General features: G+C 42.0%; 3 protein-coding genes across 3 annotated transcripts; 2 read left to right on the top strand and 1 right to left on the bottom strand.

The window, feature by feature from the left end:
• The first annotated feature begins 5,895 nt into the window (after positions 1-5,895).
• Positions 5,896-7,014, top strand: LOC124209978 (zinc finger protein 90 homolog). The gene has a single exon (XM_046608230.1). The coding sequence runs from the start codon at positions 5,896-5,898 to the stop codon at positions 7,012-7,014; it is 1,119 nt and encodes a 372-aa protein (XP_046464186.1).
• A 76-nt stretch (positions 7,015-7,090) lies between these two features.
• LOC124209892 (neurofibromin-like) lies at positions 7,091-19,460 on the bottom strand. Its single transcript, XM_046608130.1, has 31 exons — positions 19,300-19,460; positions 18,910-19,053; positions 18,667-18,826; positions 18,492-18,603; positions 18,319-18,425; positions 18,127-18,245; positions 17,858-18,065; positions 17,611-17,774; positions 17,363-17,553; positions 17,161-17,305; positions 16,751-16,885; positions 16,497-16,690; positions 16,221-16,404; positions 15,969-16,155; positions 15,789-15,830; positions 15,564-15,637; positions 15,349-15,504; positions 15,149-15,286; positions 14,706-15,085; positions 14,404-14,619; positions 14,020-14,308; positions 13,683-13,949; positions 13,485-13,625; positions 13,081-13,423; positions 12,855-13,005; positions 12,523-12,789; positions 12,023-12,453; positions 10,344-11,956; positions 9,930-10,271; positions 9,752-9,856; positions 7,091-9,683 (listed from the first exon to the last, which is right to left on the bottom strand). The coding sequence occupies exons 1-31, from the start codon at positions 19,357-19,359 to the stop codon at positions 8,091-8,093; spliced, it is 8,658 nt and encodes a 2,885-aa protein (XP_046464086.1). The 5' UTR covers positions 19,360-19,460; the 3' UTR covers positions 7,091-8,090.
• An 814-nt stretch (positions 19,461-20,274) lies between these two features.
• LOC124209893 (2-acylglycerol O-acyltransferase 2-A-like) lies at positions 20,275-21,969 on the top strand. Its single transcript, XM_046608132.1, has 4 exons — positions 20,275-20,801; positions 20,875-21,321; positions 21,395-21,594; positions 21,656-21,969. The coding sequence occupies exons 1-4, from the start codon at positions 20,578-20,580 to the stop codon at positions 21,805-21,807; spliced, it is 1,023 nt and encodes a 340-aa protein (XP_046464088.1). The 5' UTR covers positions 20,275-20,577; the 3' UTR covers positions 21,808-21,969.
• Positions 21,970-22,220: the final 251 nt, after the last annotated feature.

Raw genomic sequence — 22,220 nt, 5'->3', positions numbered from 1 at the left:
TTCTGTGTCACACTTTGATCGATTGGGAATTTTCTTCTTAGAGAGACAAGCCGAATAGGGAATCGCATTCCTTTGTGCAGGCTGCCATCCATTCGGGATGCTTCACTAGATAGGAGGACGGCGTCTCTGAAAGGATTTGACTCATCTCCCAGGCCAAGATGAGCAGTCAGCATACCGATGGTATCTGTTTTCTTACGTTCTCTTTGGGGTAGGTGATACGGGGGAATGGACGGGAGTGCTTTGTGTTGTTCATCCTCTCGCTGTGTTCGAATGCGAACGGATCGATGAAGTCCGATGATTGGAGGCGTGGGTGACCCGTAATGTGGATGGATTGGTCACGAAGGAAGGGTGATGATCGTGACGAGTCCAATTCAGCATCGATTGGTGCGGCTTCAAGCTCATTCATTGAGTGTGGAGGGTTGTTGGTTGCTGGTGTTGGTTTTGTTGGTCGATCCTCAACTCGATCGGTACCGACTTCCTCCTCGTCGTCGTTAGGCCCCGATATCTTTACAGGTTGAGGTTGAGAACACATCGACGCCCATTTGAACATCGGTAGTCGGGAGACGAGGTGTATAGTAGTGATCGATCGGGGAGACGTCTCAACTGACGTTCAATTTTCCAGTTGAAGGGACGGGACCCAGTATCGATCGCCTTTCTGTGTGTCCGAGTTGCCGTCAAAGATGCACAAGTGGGCCCTAACGTCGAACTTCTGTCGCAGTTGGCTCGGGATGAAGACGTAGAGCTCTGATACAAAGGCTCGCAGGTTGGAGACATCCGGATTGCGTCCGTACCATAGCTCGAATGGTGTTTTGGTAAGGTTTGCGGAAGAGAGGACGCGGTTGAGAGTGTAGACGACGGAGAAAGTTGCTTCGGCCCAGAGAGTGAGTGGGATTCTTGTTGGAGTAGAGGAGGACATGGACTAGTTGTACGACGGTGTGGTTATCTCTTTCTATAGCATTTTGCTGAGGAGAGTAGCGGCAGGTCGTTTGGTGCCGGATTCCCTTGCTCTTCAGCCATGGATCGAGTAGCAGATATTTGGTTCCTCCGTCGCTGCAAAACTCTGTTACTAGTTCGCCCGTTTGAGTATGGATCAGAGCTTTAAACCCCTTGCAGTGCTCTGGGACTTCCGATTTCTTCTTGATGAAGTAGACGGCTCCATAGTTCCTGTATTCATACCTGGATAGGAGATAGTACCGGGCTCCACACAGGCTGTTAACTTGCACGGGTCCATATACATCGCTGAATATCAAATCCCGATCTGGTAGATTTTGGGGAGATGCTGGTTTGGAACTACCTCCTACTCATCTTTTCTGTATCGTTCGAGTGGGGGTTGCGATCCTTGGGACAGGCCGAGTCCATCAACAGCCCTGATGTTGGCCATCTTGGTGACTGTGGAATAGCTGATGTGCACAAAGATCCGATGCCTGCCTTTTTCAATCGAATTTGGCGATTCTATGGGGCACACAATCGACGCAACGTCTGTTGGAACTGTATGGGTCTGTGAATTGATTGGCTTGAGCGTGGACGATGTATTTCTACGAGCGGGAGAATATCACATTTGAGTTTTCTTTTGTAAGGGCTGCAACGAATATGAGATTCATGCCTAAACCTGGGGCAAAGAAGACATCATGGAACGTTATTGGATTGATCGTGCCGTTGACATGAGTGAGAGCACGAATCTCTCCTTGTCCTAGAATTTCAATGCGGTGATGTCCGATGCAGTGTTTCAGGTTGAATCTCCTTGGTTGCGCCTGAGTCTAGAAAAAACTTTTCGTGAGACCTGGTTGGAATGGATTGGTTTGCTGTGGCCCTGCCGTGTACGCCCCCTGTGTCTTCTGCCTTGGCGGACTCAGCTTCCGGATTTTCGAACTTTTCGTTCCAGTATTCGTTCAGCCAGTGACCAGTGCCATTGCATTTCGAGCATTTTCCTTGTCTTCGTGGTGACGTGCCGTTGGTCTCAGCGAACCTGACTTTGCGATTTCCAGATCCCCTTCCTCTCCCCTTTCCTCTTGGGTAGTGTCCAAATCGTCTATCAGTTCCTTGATGAGAGTTTGGGTTTGAAGCCGAGCGTGACGACTGCTCTGACGTCTCTCCATTGTCATCTGGGCTTTTCTGTTCGCCATTCCTCAGATTCTTTCTCTTCTTGATTGCAAAGTCTAGTTGTGAGATGTGCAAGAGGCCTTTCAGCCATGGCAGGGCTCTCCTTTGGTGATGAAGTTGTCGTAACTTGGAGGCAATGATGTGAGGACTCTGTTGATGATCAAGTTCTCTTTAGTCTGGCCATCGGCGTCTTTGTAATTCTTGACGAGCAACTTAATTGCATCGATATGTGTTCTGAGTTCTGACAGAATGATCTGCCCTGAACTTGTAGTTGAGGAAAGCCTGGTTCAAAGACTGCCTTTTTCAGTGGTTCCTTGCTGAAACTGGCTCGTGATGGAGAACCGCATGGCATTGGATGACTCGCATGTTCAAAGTGATTGACAAATGACCGCATGACAAAAAGACTGTTGTTATTCCTCGTTGCATGTGTCAAACTGAAAACGCTCGGCCATGATGTCATCTTTGATACATTAGGTCACCTTTGTCAGTTGCTGCAGGTCTTAACTGAGTGCCATTCACAACTGGGGCTAAGTCGCGTTCCTTCCACGAAGGAATACACTGATTTTCCAGACAGGATAATTCTGACTATCGAAATTCACAGTTTTGAGAACCGTCTCCTCATTGAGACTTAGGCTTGCCCTCCTTTGTCATTGGGTTGTTGCAGGTTCAGCTGTACTGGGCCAATAACCTGTTGAATTAATTAACAAAGGGCATAAGTCTGGGTTTTTCCTTATCATAATTATGAGGGATGTCTTTGTATTAGATATAGTCAGCCATCTGTCTACACATGGCTTCTACTTTCTTAGTTAGAAGAGAACACCATGTTACCTTATGATAATAATCAGGTGACGCGTCAATAGGATACACAAGTATTGGAAGGTAGATCAGATAGTGAGAGAGAAACAAGAAAAAGAGCAACGTTGACGCTCTCTTCCGAAGGGACATAATTATCAACAAACGAAATGAGTTCGTCTTACTCATAAGTAAGGGGAATGTTGCATGTTCTCGGAAGGATTGATAGAAAGACAACTTTCTGTAAGCCTAGCAAGAACTGACCACTATGTAAAGTTCTCCAACCCATATCAATTCATTTATATTGTAATGAAAATAGTTCGAACTGCTTCTAGATCTTGATCATAAGCCTTCCTGTGACTGAGACTGACCCCCATGTCAAAATCTCCTCCCCACACCACTTCACAAATATTTTGGTTAAATTTTCTACAATCATCGAGTTTTTTAACGTTTTGACAATGCACTCTTTTGCAACCGCTATTTCATTTTACAGAAAAGCTAGAGAATCACACACCGCTCTATTTTCATAGAATATGTTTTATAAGTTGTGTCGTGGACCTTGTTAGCGTAAACAACTTTATTTCATTTTTTAATATTGCGTTAAACACCTTTAATTTACAAATTATTTTTTTAAGTATGTCAAACACTACAGTTTCTTATTTTTCTAACGTACTCCGATAAACAATTTGTAATTAAAGGGACTTAGTTAGAACACTTCAAGGTACAGACACGTTAAGGTGTCTTTTTTGATAAAATTAGAAGAAAAGTTTTTTGCCCAAACTCCAGTTGGTGCATTTCTAGCTGTACTTTATGAATGATACTGCTTTAAACAAAAAAATTTTGGACGGTAAAGGTGTAATAAAAAAATTCAGCCAGAAGACCCAATGTTTTGGTGTATAAAATAAGGTAAAAAAACGTATATTTAGACCAAACTTTACATTTTTTTATGCTTAACTTCTTAGGAATCACATTGCTGTGTTACATGGTATAATAGCAAAGAATTTTTTGTTAATTGGAGAGAATAACGTATTGCTGAGTTACGTTTGCAGTCGGGTATTATGACTGCAAATAACCATCACATACGAATAGCATCAATAGAACATGACAAATTCAGATGGTAAGAAAAAAAAATTGTTGAAATATATCGATGGGAATTTTAAAACAATTTTTCAATGTGTTGATAATAAAGGAAAAGAGGGGACCTTATCATCAAAAGAAAGCGTTTCATCAGCGATGTCGAACAATGAAGAAGAGTGCTCTGTTGCTTATAGAAAGTGTACACAAGCAATATTTCAGAAAGAGAAGATGTTCATCGAAAAATAAGGGTCGACAACAGGGTAGAGGTGTTGATGGCCTGCAAGGCAAAAGTGTTTATTTACATCAAAGTGGAAGTCTGGGACAACAGCAAGGTGGAAGTATTGGTCGACAACTCGTAACATTTTACGCAGATGGAGTGAATCACAAATTCGGTGACGTGCCCGGCAAAAAAAAATTGCTACATGAACGGCAATTGTACACATGTTTGGAAACCAAAAATTTAAAATTGATTTTCGTCCCAGTCAATGGGTAAGTATTGATAAAATTGATAATTTATTTCCTGAAAATTTAAAATTTTGTTTTATGTTCAGAAATTGTTTATTTTATGCTTTGTCGCATCAAGAATACCGATACGTGGAATACCACATTTCCGTAACAACTTATTGCAGACTATATGGAGGAGAATAAAGATTTCTTCGAAGATTTCAACGAGCCCGAACATTCCTTTACTGGACACGGTATTTTCTTTATGAATTTGTTACTTTTTATGCTTTTTTTACTTTTCCTTAAAACCGGGATAGGGAAGCCAACACAGCCGAGAAGATACCAGGAGTCTATAGCCCTTATTCCACACATAGCCTTGGTTGCAGTTTTCAAAAAAAAATTTTAAATATTTTTGAAACTGCCAATCGAGGCAGAGTAAAATTTGGGGGACGACAAATCACAGACAAGCACGTGATCTTTAGTAAGCGGTGCTTCTCGGTAACTTCCAGAAAAAAAAACAATGGAAGGGCTCGCCATATCATGGGCATGAGAGATGGTTTCCAGTCTCCATGTTAAATTTCCCATAAGGGGTTGTCCGCTTTTTTAACTAAAAGGTGTCTCGGTATGTCCGTATGCACCGAGAGCCTAGATGGCGCCACTGTCGGGACTCCTTATGCCTCCATGTAAAAGTCGTTAGTAAAAAAGTAGCTTCCCGTCGAATCCCCTTATGGGAAATTTAACACTGTCATTGGGAACCACCTCTCCCATGGACTACTCAATATTAAGGACGGGATTCTTTGCTATGTCGCCGTGTTAAAGCTAGTCGGGTGGGGCATTTTCATGAAAACATTAATAAAAAACATTAATAAATTCAGTTTTTTTCGCTGATTCCCACTATGGATATAAATCTTAGTGAAATAAACTAATCATTAAGATATTATAAATTTACAGAGTAGGGATAAAAGGACAAAACACCGGTGCCATCTGGCAACCAAACACCCTAAGCTCTTAAGAATATACGCTACAAGGTAAAAGATAGGTAGGCAGCTATGTCAGAGGACTAGAGATAAGAGAGTGGTCTCTCTTTCTCTCGATATGCATGCATGGGCAATCTGCTTGCAAACTAACAAGAGCTTAGGAGGTTTGGTTCCTAGATGGCACCGGTGTTTTGCCCTATTTCAAATTTTCCGTTAAGGAATTGGAAATATCTCTATAAAAATAAATGTTAGGTATGGGAACATATGGTAATTCTATGGTAATTTTTAAATTCTGATTCTGTTTCCGATTCTCCCACAAAAAATTTACATGGCCGACATAGGAAACGCCGAAGAGTCCCGTCCTTAATATTGAGTAGTCCATGCCTCTCCATACCCCTGGCCATATGAGTGGTGGTACCAGCTCTGTGTGAAGCTTGCAGACGGCTGGTCGCCTAGCAACAAACCCAACTGACGTTTACTTGTCCATATAGTAAACAAACAAAAAATGGAGCAACGCGACTTGCAGTTCAATTTAGCTTCAAATTTTTCTTCAAGGATGAATTCTTCTAGCTGTAGTTATTACGGAAATAACCGAAACACCGATACCTACCCCGATTTCGAAGGAGTTCAAGATTTGTCTTATTCCGCTCAGTGTATGCAAGAACAGAATGTGCCTGCTAACGAAGACCAAGATGTCACCTGTATGGATCTAAGTTTACTTCTTTCGTCTTCAAAAGCTTGTGATCGACAACAAATTGAAGATGAACTTCCTCTTAATTTAACTGGGAAAGCCAGAGAAGATGAAATTAATAGAAGATTACGACAGAGACAGCAATTCTGCAACTACTCTTACCCATTTAGTGATCCACCAAGATCTTCTCAAGTTTTTGTTGCACCAGATTTCCTTGGAATGCATGAACTTCAGGATCTGAGAACTCACATTTACATGGATGATGCTACTTCCTTAAATTTGACTTACTGTCCCCAGACCTTGGATTTATCAGCTCAGAGTCTTGATCTGTCACTTACAGGACAAGAATTGCAGTATGACAATTCAACTGTTGACCTCTCAGCTTCCCACAGTCTCAACCTGGATGCTTGTACAGGATGTGATATATTGAACTTGACCTGCCATCAAGGGGGATCTGAATCTGAGACATCCAACATGATAGATCTGGCTATGCTTCACCAGCAGCAACAGCCCTTGCCACCAGCATCTTCTCTGCCTCTACCCTTGTCAATAACACAATCTCTAACTCCAACATCCTGCAGCAGTCAACAATATACAGCTCTAGATTTGCAAAAAAACAGCTGCGTATCGACAGTAAGCACTACAGCTGTAGCTCAACAGGTCGCAGTCGAAGAAAAGCGGTATATGTGTGCGCTTTGCGCCGAACATTTCGTCACGACACAGGAATTGATAGCTCACCGAGACACTCACTTAAATGCCAAACCTTTCGCTTGCGACCAGTGCGGCATGCGGTTCATGAAAGTCGGCACATTGAACCGCCACGTCAAAGCAACGCACGCAAATTCACGGCCATATCAATGCGAGATGTGCGAGAAGAAATTCGCCCAGAAGCACGATCTCCAACGACACATTCGTACCCATAAACGCAAATGAATTTGTATTATTTCTACTATGGCTGACGTTACTTTGTACTAAAAAAGACACTTAATTAATAGTTAATAAACGCACGTTCATGTTTTAAGTAGCACTGTGATTATATTTAAACCAACGACTTTACAATGACGAAAGACGGAGAGTTAAATATCGAAGACGAGATACTAGAGGGGAATAAAAACCAAAAATAAAATGGGGGGGGGGGCGGACGAAAGAGAGCGCATTTGGAAAAGGAATTGTTTTTCCCGTAAAAAAAAGAAAGAAAACATTCGACGTCTTCATGTGTACGTGGTTGTGTGAGTGTACAGGGGAGTTTTGTTTATAAATAAATTTTGTTTTCCTTCAAACAGCGAGATCAAACGGACAACAGTAGCGTGCGCGCATGTGTACGTGTGTGTGAATGCGTGCGATATTCGGATTCTTCCGATCACCCTTCCCTATTTTCCAGCACAATTCGTAAATATAACAATAGCTGTACGTCGAAACAATCACCTCTTCTAGCCTCGATTCGCATCACTCACACACAACAGAATTGTTCATACATGTATACATAACCTCTGTATATGTATCGGAAGCGCGGGAAACACGCCACGGACCCTGCCTCAACTTTGCAATCAAATGTGAGGATTTTCATTTGTGGGTTTGTTGATGTTATTCTTCCCTACTTTTTTTTCTTGTTTTTTTTTCTTATTATTTTTGTTGAAAACGAAACAAATCAACGAGTAACGAAGGATGCATCAAAGCTGGCTAGAAAGAGACGGAGGTGGGAGTGGGATACAATGATACATACACACAGCCAAGCCGTGAAACACAGAGAAAAGAAGGAACGGTCAATTAAGAAAGACTGTACAATAATAAGGGCAAACACGCACACATCGGGGGACCCACAATGTCTTTTGTAACACTGACTTTTGAACGTGGTGAAATGCTGGAATCGTTTCCATCAGAGAGCGAAGGAAAGGTATATAGACTGAGAACAATCGATTGGCGGAAGTGGCAAACGTGTTTGAGTTTACTTCTTTTTCGTTGGCATTTTTGGCGAGCTAGGGTTTCTTTTCTTTTGATAAAATGTTCCATTACTTTGCTTTATCGGTGGGAGATCCCAAGGTGATGGAGGACAGCGAAGAAGACAGGTTCATATTAGAGGAGACGCTGAGCATGGAAGGGAATGGCGCAAGGTCAGCTTCACCCTCTTCCGCCGGCAAACATGTCTCCACTAGAGCTTCCAAGCAGTTGACGAAAAGCTCAGCACTTTCCGCAGTGCAGTTCGACTTGGTGAACGGTCCAGCAAAGCGCCAAAGTCCACCAAAGCCACAACTTTGCAAGTAGTGCAATTGCTGCTGCTGCTCACCTGCTGCCCCTTCGAGGGCGATCATGTTCTGAATAATACTCTGGACAGCAGCAAGGATGCCCTGGTCGTGACAGAGCGAGAGAACATTGGTGATTTTGGCATCCAACAGCGAATGAATGATGGGGAAGACGCGGGGGAAGACTACCGACGCCTCGGCAAGGTATTCGTACAAGACTCGCATTTCGTTCTCGTCCGTCGTGTACTTGACCAACGTTGCCAACACCGTCAACACTAGGGCTTGGGTCGGAAAGTTGGTTAGAATTTCGGGATCCAAGAGGCAATTAGATTCGCCCGAGACGGATCCTCGCTCAGGTCGGCGAGTGCAACTGGCCGGTGGCGTGGGCGTTGTCGTACCGGCACTGCTGTTTGCTGTAGTGCAAGCGACAGTGTTGTTGGAATTGGGAGATTGACTGCGCTCGCCACCTTTCTGACAATTGCTGGAATTGCGTTCGAGTGACCGCTGATCACGTGTAGTCGGAACGGAGAAAGATCGCTGGGTTTTGAACAGGGCTTTGGCACCAGATCCGTCTGCTTGTTGCTGAGCTTGGGTCGACTGGTTTTGAAGCTGCGATTGGTTTTGTTGTTTCTGTTGCTGCTGTTTGGCCTGGCTGATGGCATTCTGGTCCAGAAGATCCCACGACGTTTGCCTTCGGCCAGAAGGAGGCGAATCGGAATCCACTAGACTGGGAATGAGCGCCGTCTGAGAGCTACATGAACCGCCACCGACAGGTACCAAAAGATGGGTGGTGCTCGAGTTATTGGAACCCGACGAAATCGGACTGTTGAGCGTTGAGCCTTGGATGCTAGAAAGGGCGTTGTGGCTGGCCGATGTGTGCAGCAGGGCCGTGCTGGCGCAGCTGTAATTACTGATTGGACTAAGACTTCCAGTACCAGTAGTCGTTGTCACTCCAGTTCCACCAGCTTGATGGTTACCTCCACCCAAGGTGGTAGAGTTATGCCGAATCCCTGCAGTGTGGAGATCAAGGCGAAGGTCGCTGACGTTGAACGGATCGTTGGAACCCATCGCTGAACCAGAAACCGATCCTGAACCGGAACCTGATCCCGATCCAGAACTGTTGTTGCTGCGTAATCGCGGCTGCCGGGCATGACAACGGCCACGAACCTCCTCCGAGACGGAAACTAACGCGGCCAGGTAGGCAACTGACTGCGGAGTCACTTCGAATTTGTCGCGTTTGTTAGGTTTGGCCACGATGGCTAGCAACATGTTGAGAATGCGTGTTGTTCGAGAGACTGTTGTCGGCGTCAAATGTCGGAAACCTTTCAGGAGGTGGCCCACCAATGCAAAATGGAAACTTGTCTGCAAATAAAATTCACATGATTAAACGTCAATAATTCAGAGCTTAAATAACTTAAATGATATTGTACCTTGAAACTAAGACCGACAGTGTGATCTAGCTGCTTAAAATGCCATTCGAGAGGTTCCCTAGCCGCCATAATAACCTGTTCTAGCGATCGTGACTCGAATAATCCCTATAAATGAGACAACAGTTATATAATGGTAAGAGTTATTATATTAAGAAGTAAAATAAAAATTTTGTCTTACTTGGGAATCGAGTGTGTGCAAGTTCTGTTCTAGAAGTGCTAATCCAGAAGCGTACAACGAGACCTCGTCCAGCTGCAACACAGAGATAGCCACCCAAAAGACTGCTGGATGGATGGGCGATTCCGGTCGGAGAAGAGGAAGGACTCGAGTCAAACACATGACGATAGCATCGATCAGTGTCGTGTCGGTAAAACTCTCCAGAGCTTTAACCAAAATACGCAACAATTGTTTTACATCACGATCTGTAATCACTTTGCTGATACAGCCATAAACTATCAAAGCCCTCGGCTGCAGCGCTGGATTATAGCGGAAGGCAAAACTTTTCGCAAGAGTGGTCCATACCTGTATAATGAAAAATACAATCGATATTTAAGAAGCAGGTCATAAATAAGCAACATATAAATATAATCATACTTGAACCCAATCACATTCGGGGATGTCACGGGCACAAGCCTCAAGCATTTCCAGCAAAGCATCCGTAATGATTTCAAGAGAAGTCAACGAGAGCCTTTCACGGTCGGAAGCGGCCGATCCAGAAAAGCTTCGTTCCACGTTGTGCCATGAACGCTCACCAGGGCCGTGTCTGTAGCTGGAACGGAAAGCTGTTACAGCTGCAGACTTGACTTTGCTGATACCGAAGAGCAAGTAAAATTTGGGCAGTGAAAATTCATCCAGCGACAGATTCAAGACACGACGCGTCTCTTCTGAAAACGAAGGTTTGGTGCAAGTGCACAGTGAATGAATGATGTTAATCACCAAGCCATGAAGTGAGGCTCGAAGGCTCAGCGGACCGGTACACACGAGCAAAGTGATAGAGTGAAAGAGATAGGGTAGATGGCGAGCCACGTCCAGACAGTTGTTGAACGACAACATGAGCAAGTAACGGGCCAAGATGGCAATATCGTCCCACATCAAGTGTTGTTCCAGGTTCGCCGTTGGGCTGGTGCATGTCTTTTCCAAGACACGACAAAGACGGCCAATAACTTTGCGTGCCACGAGCTGAACATTAGCTGAAGCCAGTGCTACTGCCGTGTCAGCCATGATCTCGGCCTGAGCTGAACCGAGTCCACCGGTCACCGATCGCTTGATAAAGCTATCAAGGATCATGTCGATAAGTTCTGAGACGATTCCTAAATTTCCCCAGATTTTGGCTTGGATGGATGGGTACATTTCCACTTCTTCGATCGTCAAAGTGATGAGCTTATCCAGGATGATGGCAACTTTTTGGCGTTTGGTCTCATCAGAGTGCTTGCAGAAGCGCACCAGATTAGGCAGCCAGGGCGTCATGTATTCGAGGCAAAGATGTTTCAGTTCAATGGTAGAAGCTCGGAAACCTTGGATGCACTCTTCCAAAAATTCCAGCGTCAGGTGAGGCTCGTTGTGGCCCAATTTCTCACTGACGGACTTGATGAAAAGCGTATTGTTGCTGGGAATGCATAAACCAGATGTTTCCAAAAGTTGTCCTTCGATCTTCAAGTCGAATGTGCCCGTCAGGGCGCATAGTAAATTGTAAGCGGCCGTTCTCAAGTTTGGATCAGAGGAACCAAGATTGAGAAGTGCCATGTTCAGTAGAGTACCGGGAACATCTTTGGGTCGGATTTTCTGATGAACGGTGACCGAGTCGGGTTGTGAAAGTTCCCAGCGCGTTCTTATGTGAATGATGGCTTGAACTATGCTGTCGCAATCGTTATGAATAAAAGATAGCGGTCCAGATTCATTGGCTATAGTCAAGGTGAATTGATTGTCATCAACAAGACACACTTCCTCGATTTCAGACGCATAATACACGTCGTTCAAGAGAACAGAGTGCGACAGGACCTTCGTCTTCTCGGCAGCCGTTACTTGAATGGCAGTCGGGCCTACCTTGATGGCCACTTTGGTGTCTTTGTGCGATAGCTTCAGTGCGTTGTTGAACACTTTGAGATCTTCGTCAAGCGAGAGGGTAGCTCCTGGCAGTTTCTGTTGCTCCACGTCAACAAATTCGCTGAGCCGCTGAGGCCCATCCAAAAAATAAAGTTTTCGGTTGCCTATAAAAAGAGAATTTTTTTTTGAAGAATCTGTATAAAACAAGGTCACGTAACTCATCTACGTACCTTTAAGCGGAGCTAGGATGCGGTCATGGTATTTTGTATACTCACGAACCCACGAGTTGCAATTATAGATGTAGCACGCATGGATGTTTTCGTAGGCAATTTCGGGCAGGACGACAAACCATTTTTGAAGGAATTCGGTACGAAAGCGGTTATCGGAACATGTGTGAGTAAAGTCGACCACCAATTCAAATGGCTTGCTGCAGAAGGGCTTCAGTGTTAGGATCACGTGATAAATGAGCAAATCGCCGTTCGTCTCGCCGATCTTGTAGCGCCGAGCAATATAATAAAAGACAGGATTGCCAGCCTTGGAAGTGCCTGCCTGGTAGAAGATGTTGAGCGATTTAATGGATTTGAATTCATCTTTCTCGTGCATATTGTGCTTGGACATGATTTCTTCGAATTTTGTGCTCGTCATGTCCATACTACTCCACCTTTAAGGTAAAAATACGGGCGTCATTAAAATTTTTAGAAGAATGAGAAAAAATAGTTCTATTTCTTACTGAGAATCAACAGGTTTGTGCTCTGGTGGTCCTAAATACGCTAAAAGAGTGGCCATCTTGTCGAAAGGTCTTCGACCAACGGCTTTGTGATCTCGGCTCGAAGATAAATAATCGCCAATCTTTTCCTGGTGGTTCCACAACAGCCGGTGAAGAGCCAGCACATTAGCATCGCTTATGAAAGCCATTGAATGACTACTGCCCTGTTCAGCCGTCTCGAAATCAGAGGCGATTTGAATGAAGAATCTCCGTCCGGCATCGAAATGTGACCTTAAAACCAAAAGTAATGAATCTCAATCGACTAAAAACTGATTGCATCAACTTTGAAGACTCACCTTAGCAAATCGTTGAAGTAGAGCATATGCTGTTCCTTTGAGAATTCAACGTGATTGGCAATATTTTGTAGCGTCTTCGACATAAGCATTAAACCTCTTTTAATGGTATGTGGTGGCTGCCGATCAAGGATACCCATCTCATAAGGGGACACTAAAAAATAAAAAAAAAAAAAACGATTTATTCAGTTTGATGTGTCAAAACTGAACTCGTAAAGTAATAACGTACCAATTGCTGGATTGATGAAGCGCAGAAATATCACTGTGCCTACAGCTCCGATATTGTTTTGAGGGAATTGTGGATACCGCTTACTCAACACTTGATAAAGGCAATGGCACATGCTACGCAACTGTGTTGGAAACTTGTCTGCAGATGAGACAATGGCACAGAAAACGCGTTCGGTTAACGTCACTAGATTGTTTCGATTTTCATTAATATCATCTTTGGTGTCTAATCGCGCTGGATCAACTTCAAAACTCATTGATGGATTCTCCAACAGCGGCTTCAAGAGGGGTTGTAATAAATTATGAAGATATGAAGCGCCATAGATTTTGAAGCAGAATGCCATGATCTAATTGAAAGAAGAAAAGATTAATTAAGGTCGTCTCCTTTGACATGTTAATCAAACTTACCTTAGATGCTAAGCTGTTGCCCCGAAAAAGAGTTTGCATACAATCAGAGACTTCGACCTCCTTGTAAAACATATTCCATAATAATGGGGCTAACAAATGTTTGGCATCAAAAAGGGTCACAAACACCCTAGCTAACTCATCCTGTGCAAAATTTTTCGATAAGATCCATATTTCGTGGTTGACGCAAAAAAAAATTACCATTTGAGGAGTGACAACGACGGAAGCCAAAGCCATGGCAATGGGTAATTCGCCTTTGTCTCCAATCATCGTAACAAGCTGAACTAGCTGCTCAAAGCGGTCTGCAAGTACCGTCTCAGCCAGGGTGTCGAATTCTGTGCCTTGTTGGAGAATTTTCGTCAACACCTCGATAAAAGCTGCACGAGTCTGAAGATCTTTGTGGTAGCCAAGTCCGATTGAATGCATCAGGCCAGAGTCAATATTGGCACTCAGGAGATTCGACATGGCCTAAAGAAAAATTTGGCAAATATCGATTGAATTTTTGAGCCGCATTGAATAATAAAAAAATATCCAAAACCTGAATGGTGGAGTTGCGCAGATTGGCGAGCCGGGATGCTGCTACTGCCACAGCACCAACACCAACTCCTACCCCAACAGCAACGCCCACTCGAGAGCGAGCACCAACCTCTTTTTCAATTTCTGACACATCGGTGCAGTCATTCAGAAGGTTCATGAAAAGGGTGAAGTATTTCAGGAACAGCTGCGACTTGGCTTCCATCAAATCACCTCGATCTGACTCTTCCGGTTGAAGAGGCAAGCCACGCAATAAAGCCGCAACCGCATCCATGCATGCCTGGTCCAGATCCCTAACAGAAATGGCAAAGTTTTAAGGTTAAAGGACACTCACGAAATTAATATAAAAATTAAAATTCGAATAATTAGACAAAGAATCATGTTTTACCTAGTTATGGAGCTAACGTCACCGGAACTAGGCGGGGCAATTTGATGAGAATTACCCATGACCCAGTCAGTGAGGTATTCGACTAGCTTATTTCGGAACTTCATCTCCTGGCGGAAGGCTAAATCATCGCGACGGGCCATCATCGTCTCCACTAGTTGGCACAATTTTGTTTTGATGTGTATGGCGTGAACTGTAGTATCCAAATGGCGTACATATCTGTTGAACAAAGTGACAGAGAAAGAAATGAAATAATAAAACCTTTAAAAAACAAAATTTTTTAAAGAACTTCTGTTGAAACTCACCGGACAATTGCAAGCATCATTCCTTCAATACTGGTTACACCCAAATGCTCTGCAGGTGTGTCGTTCTTGTTATTACTGTTTTCTAACACATTCTTCATGATGAAAATGACGTGCTCGATGAACTGCGTATGTGATTCGTTAACCACGACCTGACCAGTATGATCAAAAAACTTTTCCACGAGTGCCTTAATTTGGTCAAAGAGGATAGGGTACAGAGCGGGGGCCATTTCGTGGCCCACTAGTTCCTTGACATGTTTCTGGATTTGAGCACCAAATTTTTCGTTGGCGCACAACAACAGCCGCAGAAGGTGTCCCACGAATGAAGTTACCGGGCAGTACTGATTATTATCTTGCATTTGACTTAAATTGTTTGCCACAAGCTGCATTAAAAACAAGAGTTAATCAACATCGTTTAAATTAGATGCGAACTTTAAACAAATTACGTTGGATTTCCGATCAATTACTCCGCCTGAAGGGGTAGACGTCGATGATAAAATCGGTCGGGGAGAGCGTCGCTGCAGACAAACACCTCCGAGCGCACAAAGGAAGCCCGTCATGTTAGCCCACTCGTTGACTTGATCCTAGTTTGAGTAGCAATGTAATAAACATGCCTGGGTATTTTCCCCACAAAAAAAAAAAAAACCTCTAGTTCATGTTCCGTGCTCTGATGAGATGCTCTCCGTTTGCCGGCTGATCGGTGAAAAGATTCATTGGTTTGCCCTTCTTCCACGCGAGCTTTTGGATAAGACTGTAACTGCTTAGTGGCAATATCCCAATTTTTGAATGTATCTTCCCATGCCTAAGAAAAATGTTAAAAATTGGATCTAGTGAACTATAAATAATACAATGGAATTTAACCTGTAGGCACCCAGGCGTACAATGTTCAATTTTACGCAGCAATGTCATGATTCGCTTCTGTAAGGCAGCACGCCCTGAAAACATGAAAAAAGTTAATATTGGATTCTCTCATGAATTGAGAAGAAAAATAACAACAAATGTCAAAATAATTTGAAAATGAAATAAAATAAACTGAAGAACAAAACCCAGGTGAGAACAGTCTACTAATGGTAGACCGCAAATTACCGTGCTGTAGTTGTTGGCAGGGAGCACGAGAATCCAAGCCGGCTGTAATGGTGAATTGTGAAATGGAAGACAGATTCATTTACAAAATGCGCTTAAGTCCCGTGATTACATGGATGACTAAGATGCGCAAAGACGGAGAAGACGAGAAGAGACAAAGGAGAGGATAAGTGATGATTTTACCGGTTGTGAGAACAGTGGAAGCAGCGGCAAGTTCCTGGTAGACGTGGTAATTGGGTAGCAGATACGTGACCGTTACGTCGTCACTTCCACAGCGGATATCGGCCTCTTCGCATAGTAGGTTGAAACAGCTCATCGAAACAAGGACGGCATCCATGTCAATACTCCACAAATAGAGGAAAAACACCACCTTGTATACAATACGAGTTAGTTGTTGCCGATATTTTTCAAAATAAACTATGACTATCAGCCTACCTCAAGTTTGATGTGCGCTTGCTTAGCAACGCTGACTTGACTACCCACGTTAGCGTAATCTCGATGTCGAAGTAAGAAGGAATTCCGGCAGGTCAGCACTTCACGTAGCCAACGCAATATATCGGTATAATTGACAATCTGGTGTTGGATCAGCTTTTGCGATATACTGAATAGGACTTGTGAACTGTATCGTCCACGAGCGAGAGGAAATGAAAGATATTACATAATTTTTAATGCAAAATCTAGACTTATCTAATCTAGTAATCGGGAAATTACCTGACGTCCCAAAAGGTGTTAATCGGGGCTTCAGGATTCCACATCTCAATTTTTTCTGGTTGATGAAGCACGAGTAAGGCGTCCATGGCCTCCTGTGCCATGTCAGCCATATTGGGTTGATGAACCAGCGAAACTAAACCATTGATTAATTCCAGTGTAGAGCTTTGAATCTCGTGTCCAGCTTTCCCTTGGTTCTAAAAAATAACACAATTGAGATATTTTTTTTTTAGTCAAGTTTAGAAAAAGGAAGTTACGTTTAACATGAGCAGCGGATTGGCATGAATCAATCGGACCATCGACAATAGCAAGTTTTTGTAAGAAGGACCCTCTTCCGACGCTTTCTCCTTGAAGTTCTTAAGCGGATTCACTTTTTCTTTTAGTGTCAGACTCTGTAAGAGAACACCAAAAAATATTGTTATCAAACAATGAATAATGCGGGCTGAACAAAATGTATCTGCATCAAAATTTTTTGTAATATGCACAAAACGAAATCCAACAGTAAGCAGGTTACCTGGCATAACTGCACATATGTCCATAGAGGCATGATTCACAAATAAATCAACCGTTATAATAAGGAACGATAGAAAGCTTACCAATACCACATTTGAAATTCGACCAAATATTACAGGGCTAAACATTTATCCATTAAAATTTTTGAATGTACCTGAATCATTCTAAGTGGAGTGTGTGAGATACAGCCTTGCGTGACTTTCGTTAACGTATCGATAAACATGGCCCGCAGTTCGGCTGACTTGTTGTACATTAGGTCAATATGTGGCCACCACGACAAGAGTTGCTGTGTGATAATTCTAAAGAAGAGATGCGATATATTTTTGAAAATTAGAAACTTAGAAGGTAGGGCTCACCTGTAGAGGGAGGCAACGAGGACATAGTGAAAAGTTGGAGGTGAATGTGGATTGAGGCATACTTTAAGAGCTTCGTTGTTGTGGGGATTTATGCGGAAACAAGATACGAAACAGTCAATCATCAAGTCGATGTCCTGATTCATGTAGGCCTGTCCGCGGGAAAATGGCTTGCCCGGATTGAACAGTAACACCTGTCCAAGCAATGACGTCAACGATGTAGCAAATCTTAGATTTATGAATGCACTTACTTTCAAGTCGTTGAGCACAGACTGAACAAGAGCAAAAACAACATTTCCGGAATCCAAGAAATGAATGTAAGTAGAGACCTTACAAAGCTTGACGGCAGTGACGGCAGCCGCTTCTGTCAGTTGTCGACTAGAGCTGTGGGGCGCCAGGGCTTTTTTTAGGGAATCTGACAGAAACAACAACATCAATAATAATAGCAGTACATAAAAGTAACTGTTTTTGTTAACCTAGAATCTAACTCCTTCTTACCTAGAAATGTCTTTTTACGTGAATGCCGAGGTGAGCAAGGAGCTCCAGAATCCGCGTTTACAATTTCTTCCAACACTTTAGGCGATATAACCAACAACATGATCTGTAATGGCCATACTGCCGCGCGCCGTTTGTTGTTTTCCGCAAACGAATCAAGTATGTCAAAAAGCTGCTCGCAACACTTTGACAAGTCTGCATTAGGACATTTCTACAACAATTGGAATAATGCAACTGTTAAATGTTTTCTTTTTAAGAATGACATTACATACTTGAATTTCAGTAAACTCGTGTGGGTAAGTATCCATCCAATTCCAAATAGCTTTTTCTAAAGAGGCGATCAAAACTAAATGCACCGATTTTCTTAATAATTTACTTTTTGATATTGTCTCTGTAAAACAAAAGGATATATTAAAATTCAACCTGTAAGCATTCATCGGAATGTTGCTAACGCTTTCCCTCACCATTCAACAATTTTATTAGTCGTATCGTATCTACATTTATGTGTTGGATGAGTTCGATGTCACTTAAGTCAGGATTCTCTTCGTTGGATGAACTTAACTCTTGCAATCTATACATTATAAAAGGCGAATCGAAAATATTAACATGTACCATTTTACTAACAAACTATTATTACCTTGATGATATCCGACTGAAAACGGCATTGAAATTGTTGAGACTAAGAGCAAATAAAACTTTTGAAGCTAAAGCTTTAAGCTGGTTAACCATTGGATTTTCATTTGGCAAATCTGTATCAATAATGAAAGCATGATTTAATTATTAAAAACAAAAACTGTTGTAAATTTGTTTACCAATAAATTGGCAGATTTCTCGTAGTAACAGTTTTACATTCATGGCTTCATCAAATCTTGTTGTATCCTTAGGTTGACCACTGAGACATTTCTCTAAAGTGTCTAATACAATTAGTAATGATTCATAATAATTTTTCTCATAGTCAGGTCCATGTGTTCTCTATTTGGGAATAAAGACAATAACATTAATGCCTTTGTTTGTTTACTGAGCCTAGAGATAAACTAGAATTCTGTCAAACTTACTGATTCATTGACCCTCTGTAAAATCTTCGTAAGTCCTGATATCACTAGGGAAAATTTATATTTGCTGATTTGGATGAGACACTCCTTATTTTGTTCCACCATTTGACGTGCATGTGATGTTTGTGGTCCTGTTCGGTAAGGTAACTTGTTGGAAAAGAAAGAATGTCAATATGGTAGACACATATGAAGTTATATTTTGAATTGAATGTAAACATATCCATTCTGAATGAAACTGAACGAGCCGCAATCAATACACTAGTATGCGCCTACGCACAGCTACAGAATCCCATGGCGAATGTATGAATGGGCAGAGATCCTCACCGCTGATCGGGACAATGTCTCGATTCCAAGTCGAGTAAATAAGCTTAATAATGCAAAAATTGAACTTACCTGTTCTTCAAAACGAATAATCAACGAAGAAACCCATTCTACGGGCTTTTGGGTAGCCATTTCCGTTGAAATTTTTTTTTCTTTCCACAACACAATTGTCTTGTCAAACCATCTTTCTTCCAATAGCAGCCACCTATCGGAGGTATCGTCAACAACATAGCATTCCATGGAAACGCGAGTCCTGCTTGTTGTGCGGCGCTTTCGCTACCCGTTCAGTAGTTAAATACTTAAATGCCCACACAGACAGAAAACGGATGAAAAAAAAAATAAAGATATAAAAAAAATACATAAGTGCAATTAACACATCTCGTTTTTAAGAAGTTAACTTAAAGGTTGGTCCATGTCGAAGAAAATTTTGGGCGGGTGTTTTTGTAAAGCTTATTGACGCTACATTATCATTTATGTTTAGCATATTATTATTTATCAGCAAATATAACAAGGTGATAATAGTCTGAATGTTATTGTTTCACTCGCATTGTCTGTTTTAAACATTTTAAAATAAGAATACATTGAGTCTGGACTCTGGAGTCTGATGGACGCTTCAGGCTGTTCGAATCATATGGCATTCTGATGGCGGTCTTTTTAAAAGTTGTTGATCATACTCTTTCATATTTTTCTGATTCAATTGGAGGAAATCTTTTTGAAAAATCCGATGAAAACATTTTCTGGAATGAAAATATGTTTTCGCTGCAAGAGGTTACTTAAAAAAGCAGAAAATTTTCGAATTATTTCATTTTGAAAAAGAAAGAACAATGTACAAGAAACAGGTTACAGCTGGGTAACAGTATCACCAATAGTCCAATATTAGTATTAACAATAAACAGAAATTCGCTTGAACAGTCATATAACTTATCTTTTAAGTTATTATTGTTGTCAGTCACCGAGTCAGGAGTCGCCCATCGCGGCACATGGATTTTACTGATGGCAATTGACGAGGTGACAATTTGACTAACAGATGACTCTGAACGGTGTTGTTTACGATAAAACCACTACCACCGAACACCAGTGCTTCTATCGTATCGAACGGGTATGAAGGGGGTATAGGAAAAAGGCACGAGGTAACAATCTTATTATCTCGAAAGACTCTAATCAATCGCAATATCTTGAACTTGATTGTAAAAAAATACTCCTACTGATTTGTTGTTGTTTGCCGCAGCCCAAAAATCTAAGTCGTATTTTGAACACAAAACATATTGGACTTTCTCTACTAACGAGTCCATAATTAGATAGCCTTTAGTACGAGTTGAGCACGTTGACTAGACCAGACATAAAATTGTAATGAGAATTTTCGGCATTGAATATGCCCCGTTGTTGGTTCCTTTGGAAAGACGAAAACAAACATGGGCCGTGTTTGTTTGGATTGGATCCTTCTTCTTCATGGGACCTATTGGTGTTTTGGGTCTCTTATACATGTTCTTTTACACAAGTTTCTACTTTTTCCCCTTACTATACATTGCCTGGTATGTAGCTGACTGGAAAACAGCTGAGACTGGAGGCAGGAGGTAACTTAACTTAACTAAATTTTAGAAGATCCCTTGTTTATGATTTAATAAAGTGATGTTTTTCCTACCATAGATGGAATTGGGTACGAAAATGGTCACTGTGGAAAGATTATGCATCCTATTTTCCTGTTACGTTGGTGAAAGAAGCAGAGCTAGATCCTCAGTTTAACTACTTTGTTGGTTCTCATCCCCATGGAATTTTGTGTTCTGGAGCCTTTTGCAACTTTGCTACGGAAGGGACAAATGTCTCACAAGTCTTCCCTGGGATTACCTTTACACTTACCACTTTGAGCTGCCAATTTGTGATGCCCTTCTACAGGGAATTTTTCATGACTAGTGGAGCAGTCACTGCTTCCAAAAATAGCATTAATTACATCTTAGGAAGTAGTAGTGGAGGAAATGCTGTAGTGCTGGTTGTTGGAGGGGCACCAGAATCTCTAGACACTCATCCCAATCTTGAAAACATCTCTCTGATTCTGAAACCAAGGAAGGGTTTTATTCGGCTGGCACTGAAACATGGGTTAGCAGTTATTAATATGTAAATTAAGATATTGCTGGATCGATTCTAGTATCATCTCTGCATGCCATTGTAGTGCTCACTTAGTTCCATCATTTTCTTTTGGGGAAAGTGAAGTCTACGATCAAGTTGACAACCCTCGCGGATCCAGACTAAGAAATATTCAAGATTACCTTCAGAAGATGATTGGACTAGCACCAGTTATAATTAAGGGAAGAGGAATATTTCAGTATTCCTTTGGAATCATTCCATACCGCAGACCGATCACAACTGTTGGTGAGTGAAGTGTCAAAAAATAGTACCTTCATCTTCATTCTCCCTTTTTTAAAAATTTTAGTGGGTAAACCCATTCTAGTGGAGAGGACAGGTAATCCTACGGAAGAGCAAGTCGATGAGTTACACGCAAGATATATGGAAGAACTAGTGGCTCTCTTTGATCGACACAAAAATAAATACTACCCATCCAATATCAAGTTGAAAATTTTTTGAAGTTTCAAACCAGTCAATAGTCTATCTACTATCTAATGTTCCCCTTTATTACTGTTACAAATATGGGGTATGCCATTTGTTTATAAAAAGTTAAACAGTCAGTTAATTGATGTGTGATTTTCAAGTCATCGTAACAATACACAGTGCAGGGTATAAAACTAATCAAGTTTTCTTAGTAATAAAATTTGTTTAGTTTTATCATTTTAGTTTTATAGAATTTTTCCGAATGCTGGTATAGATGTTATTCCGATGAAAAAGTAGTAACATGCCAAAAAGTCGTGCGCAGTTTACGCCGATGCGCACCACAGCGGCCGATAGCAGAACCATGGTAGAAGAGGGGGTGGTATCTTCACGCACTAGAATTTTCCCACAAGGCTAGATCGGTAGATCCTCGGTTTTTCAGTTTTTTTTCA

This window comes from Daphnia pulex, chromosome 12, assembly GCF_021134715.1.
Source record: "Daphnia pulex isolate KAP4 chromosome 12, ASM2113471v1".
Taxonomy (NCBI): Eukaryota; Metazoa; Arthropoda; class Branchiopoda; order Diplostraca; family Daphniidae; genus Daphnia; species Daphnia pulex.
Note: the sequence above shows the minus strand (reverse complement) of the source record. Positions and strands in the feature narration are given on the sequence as shown.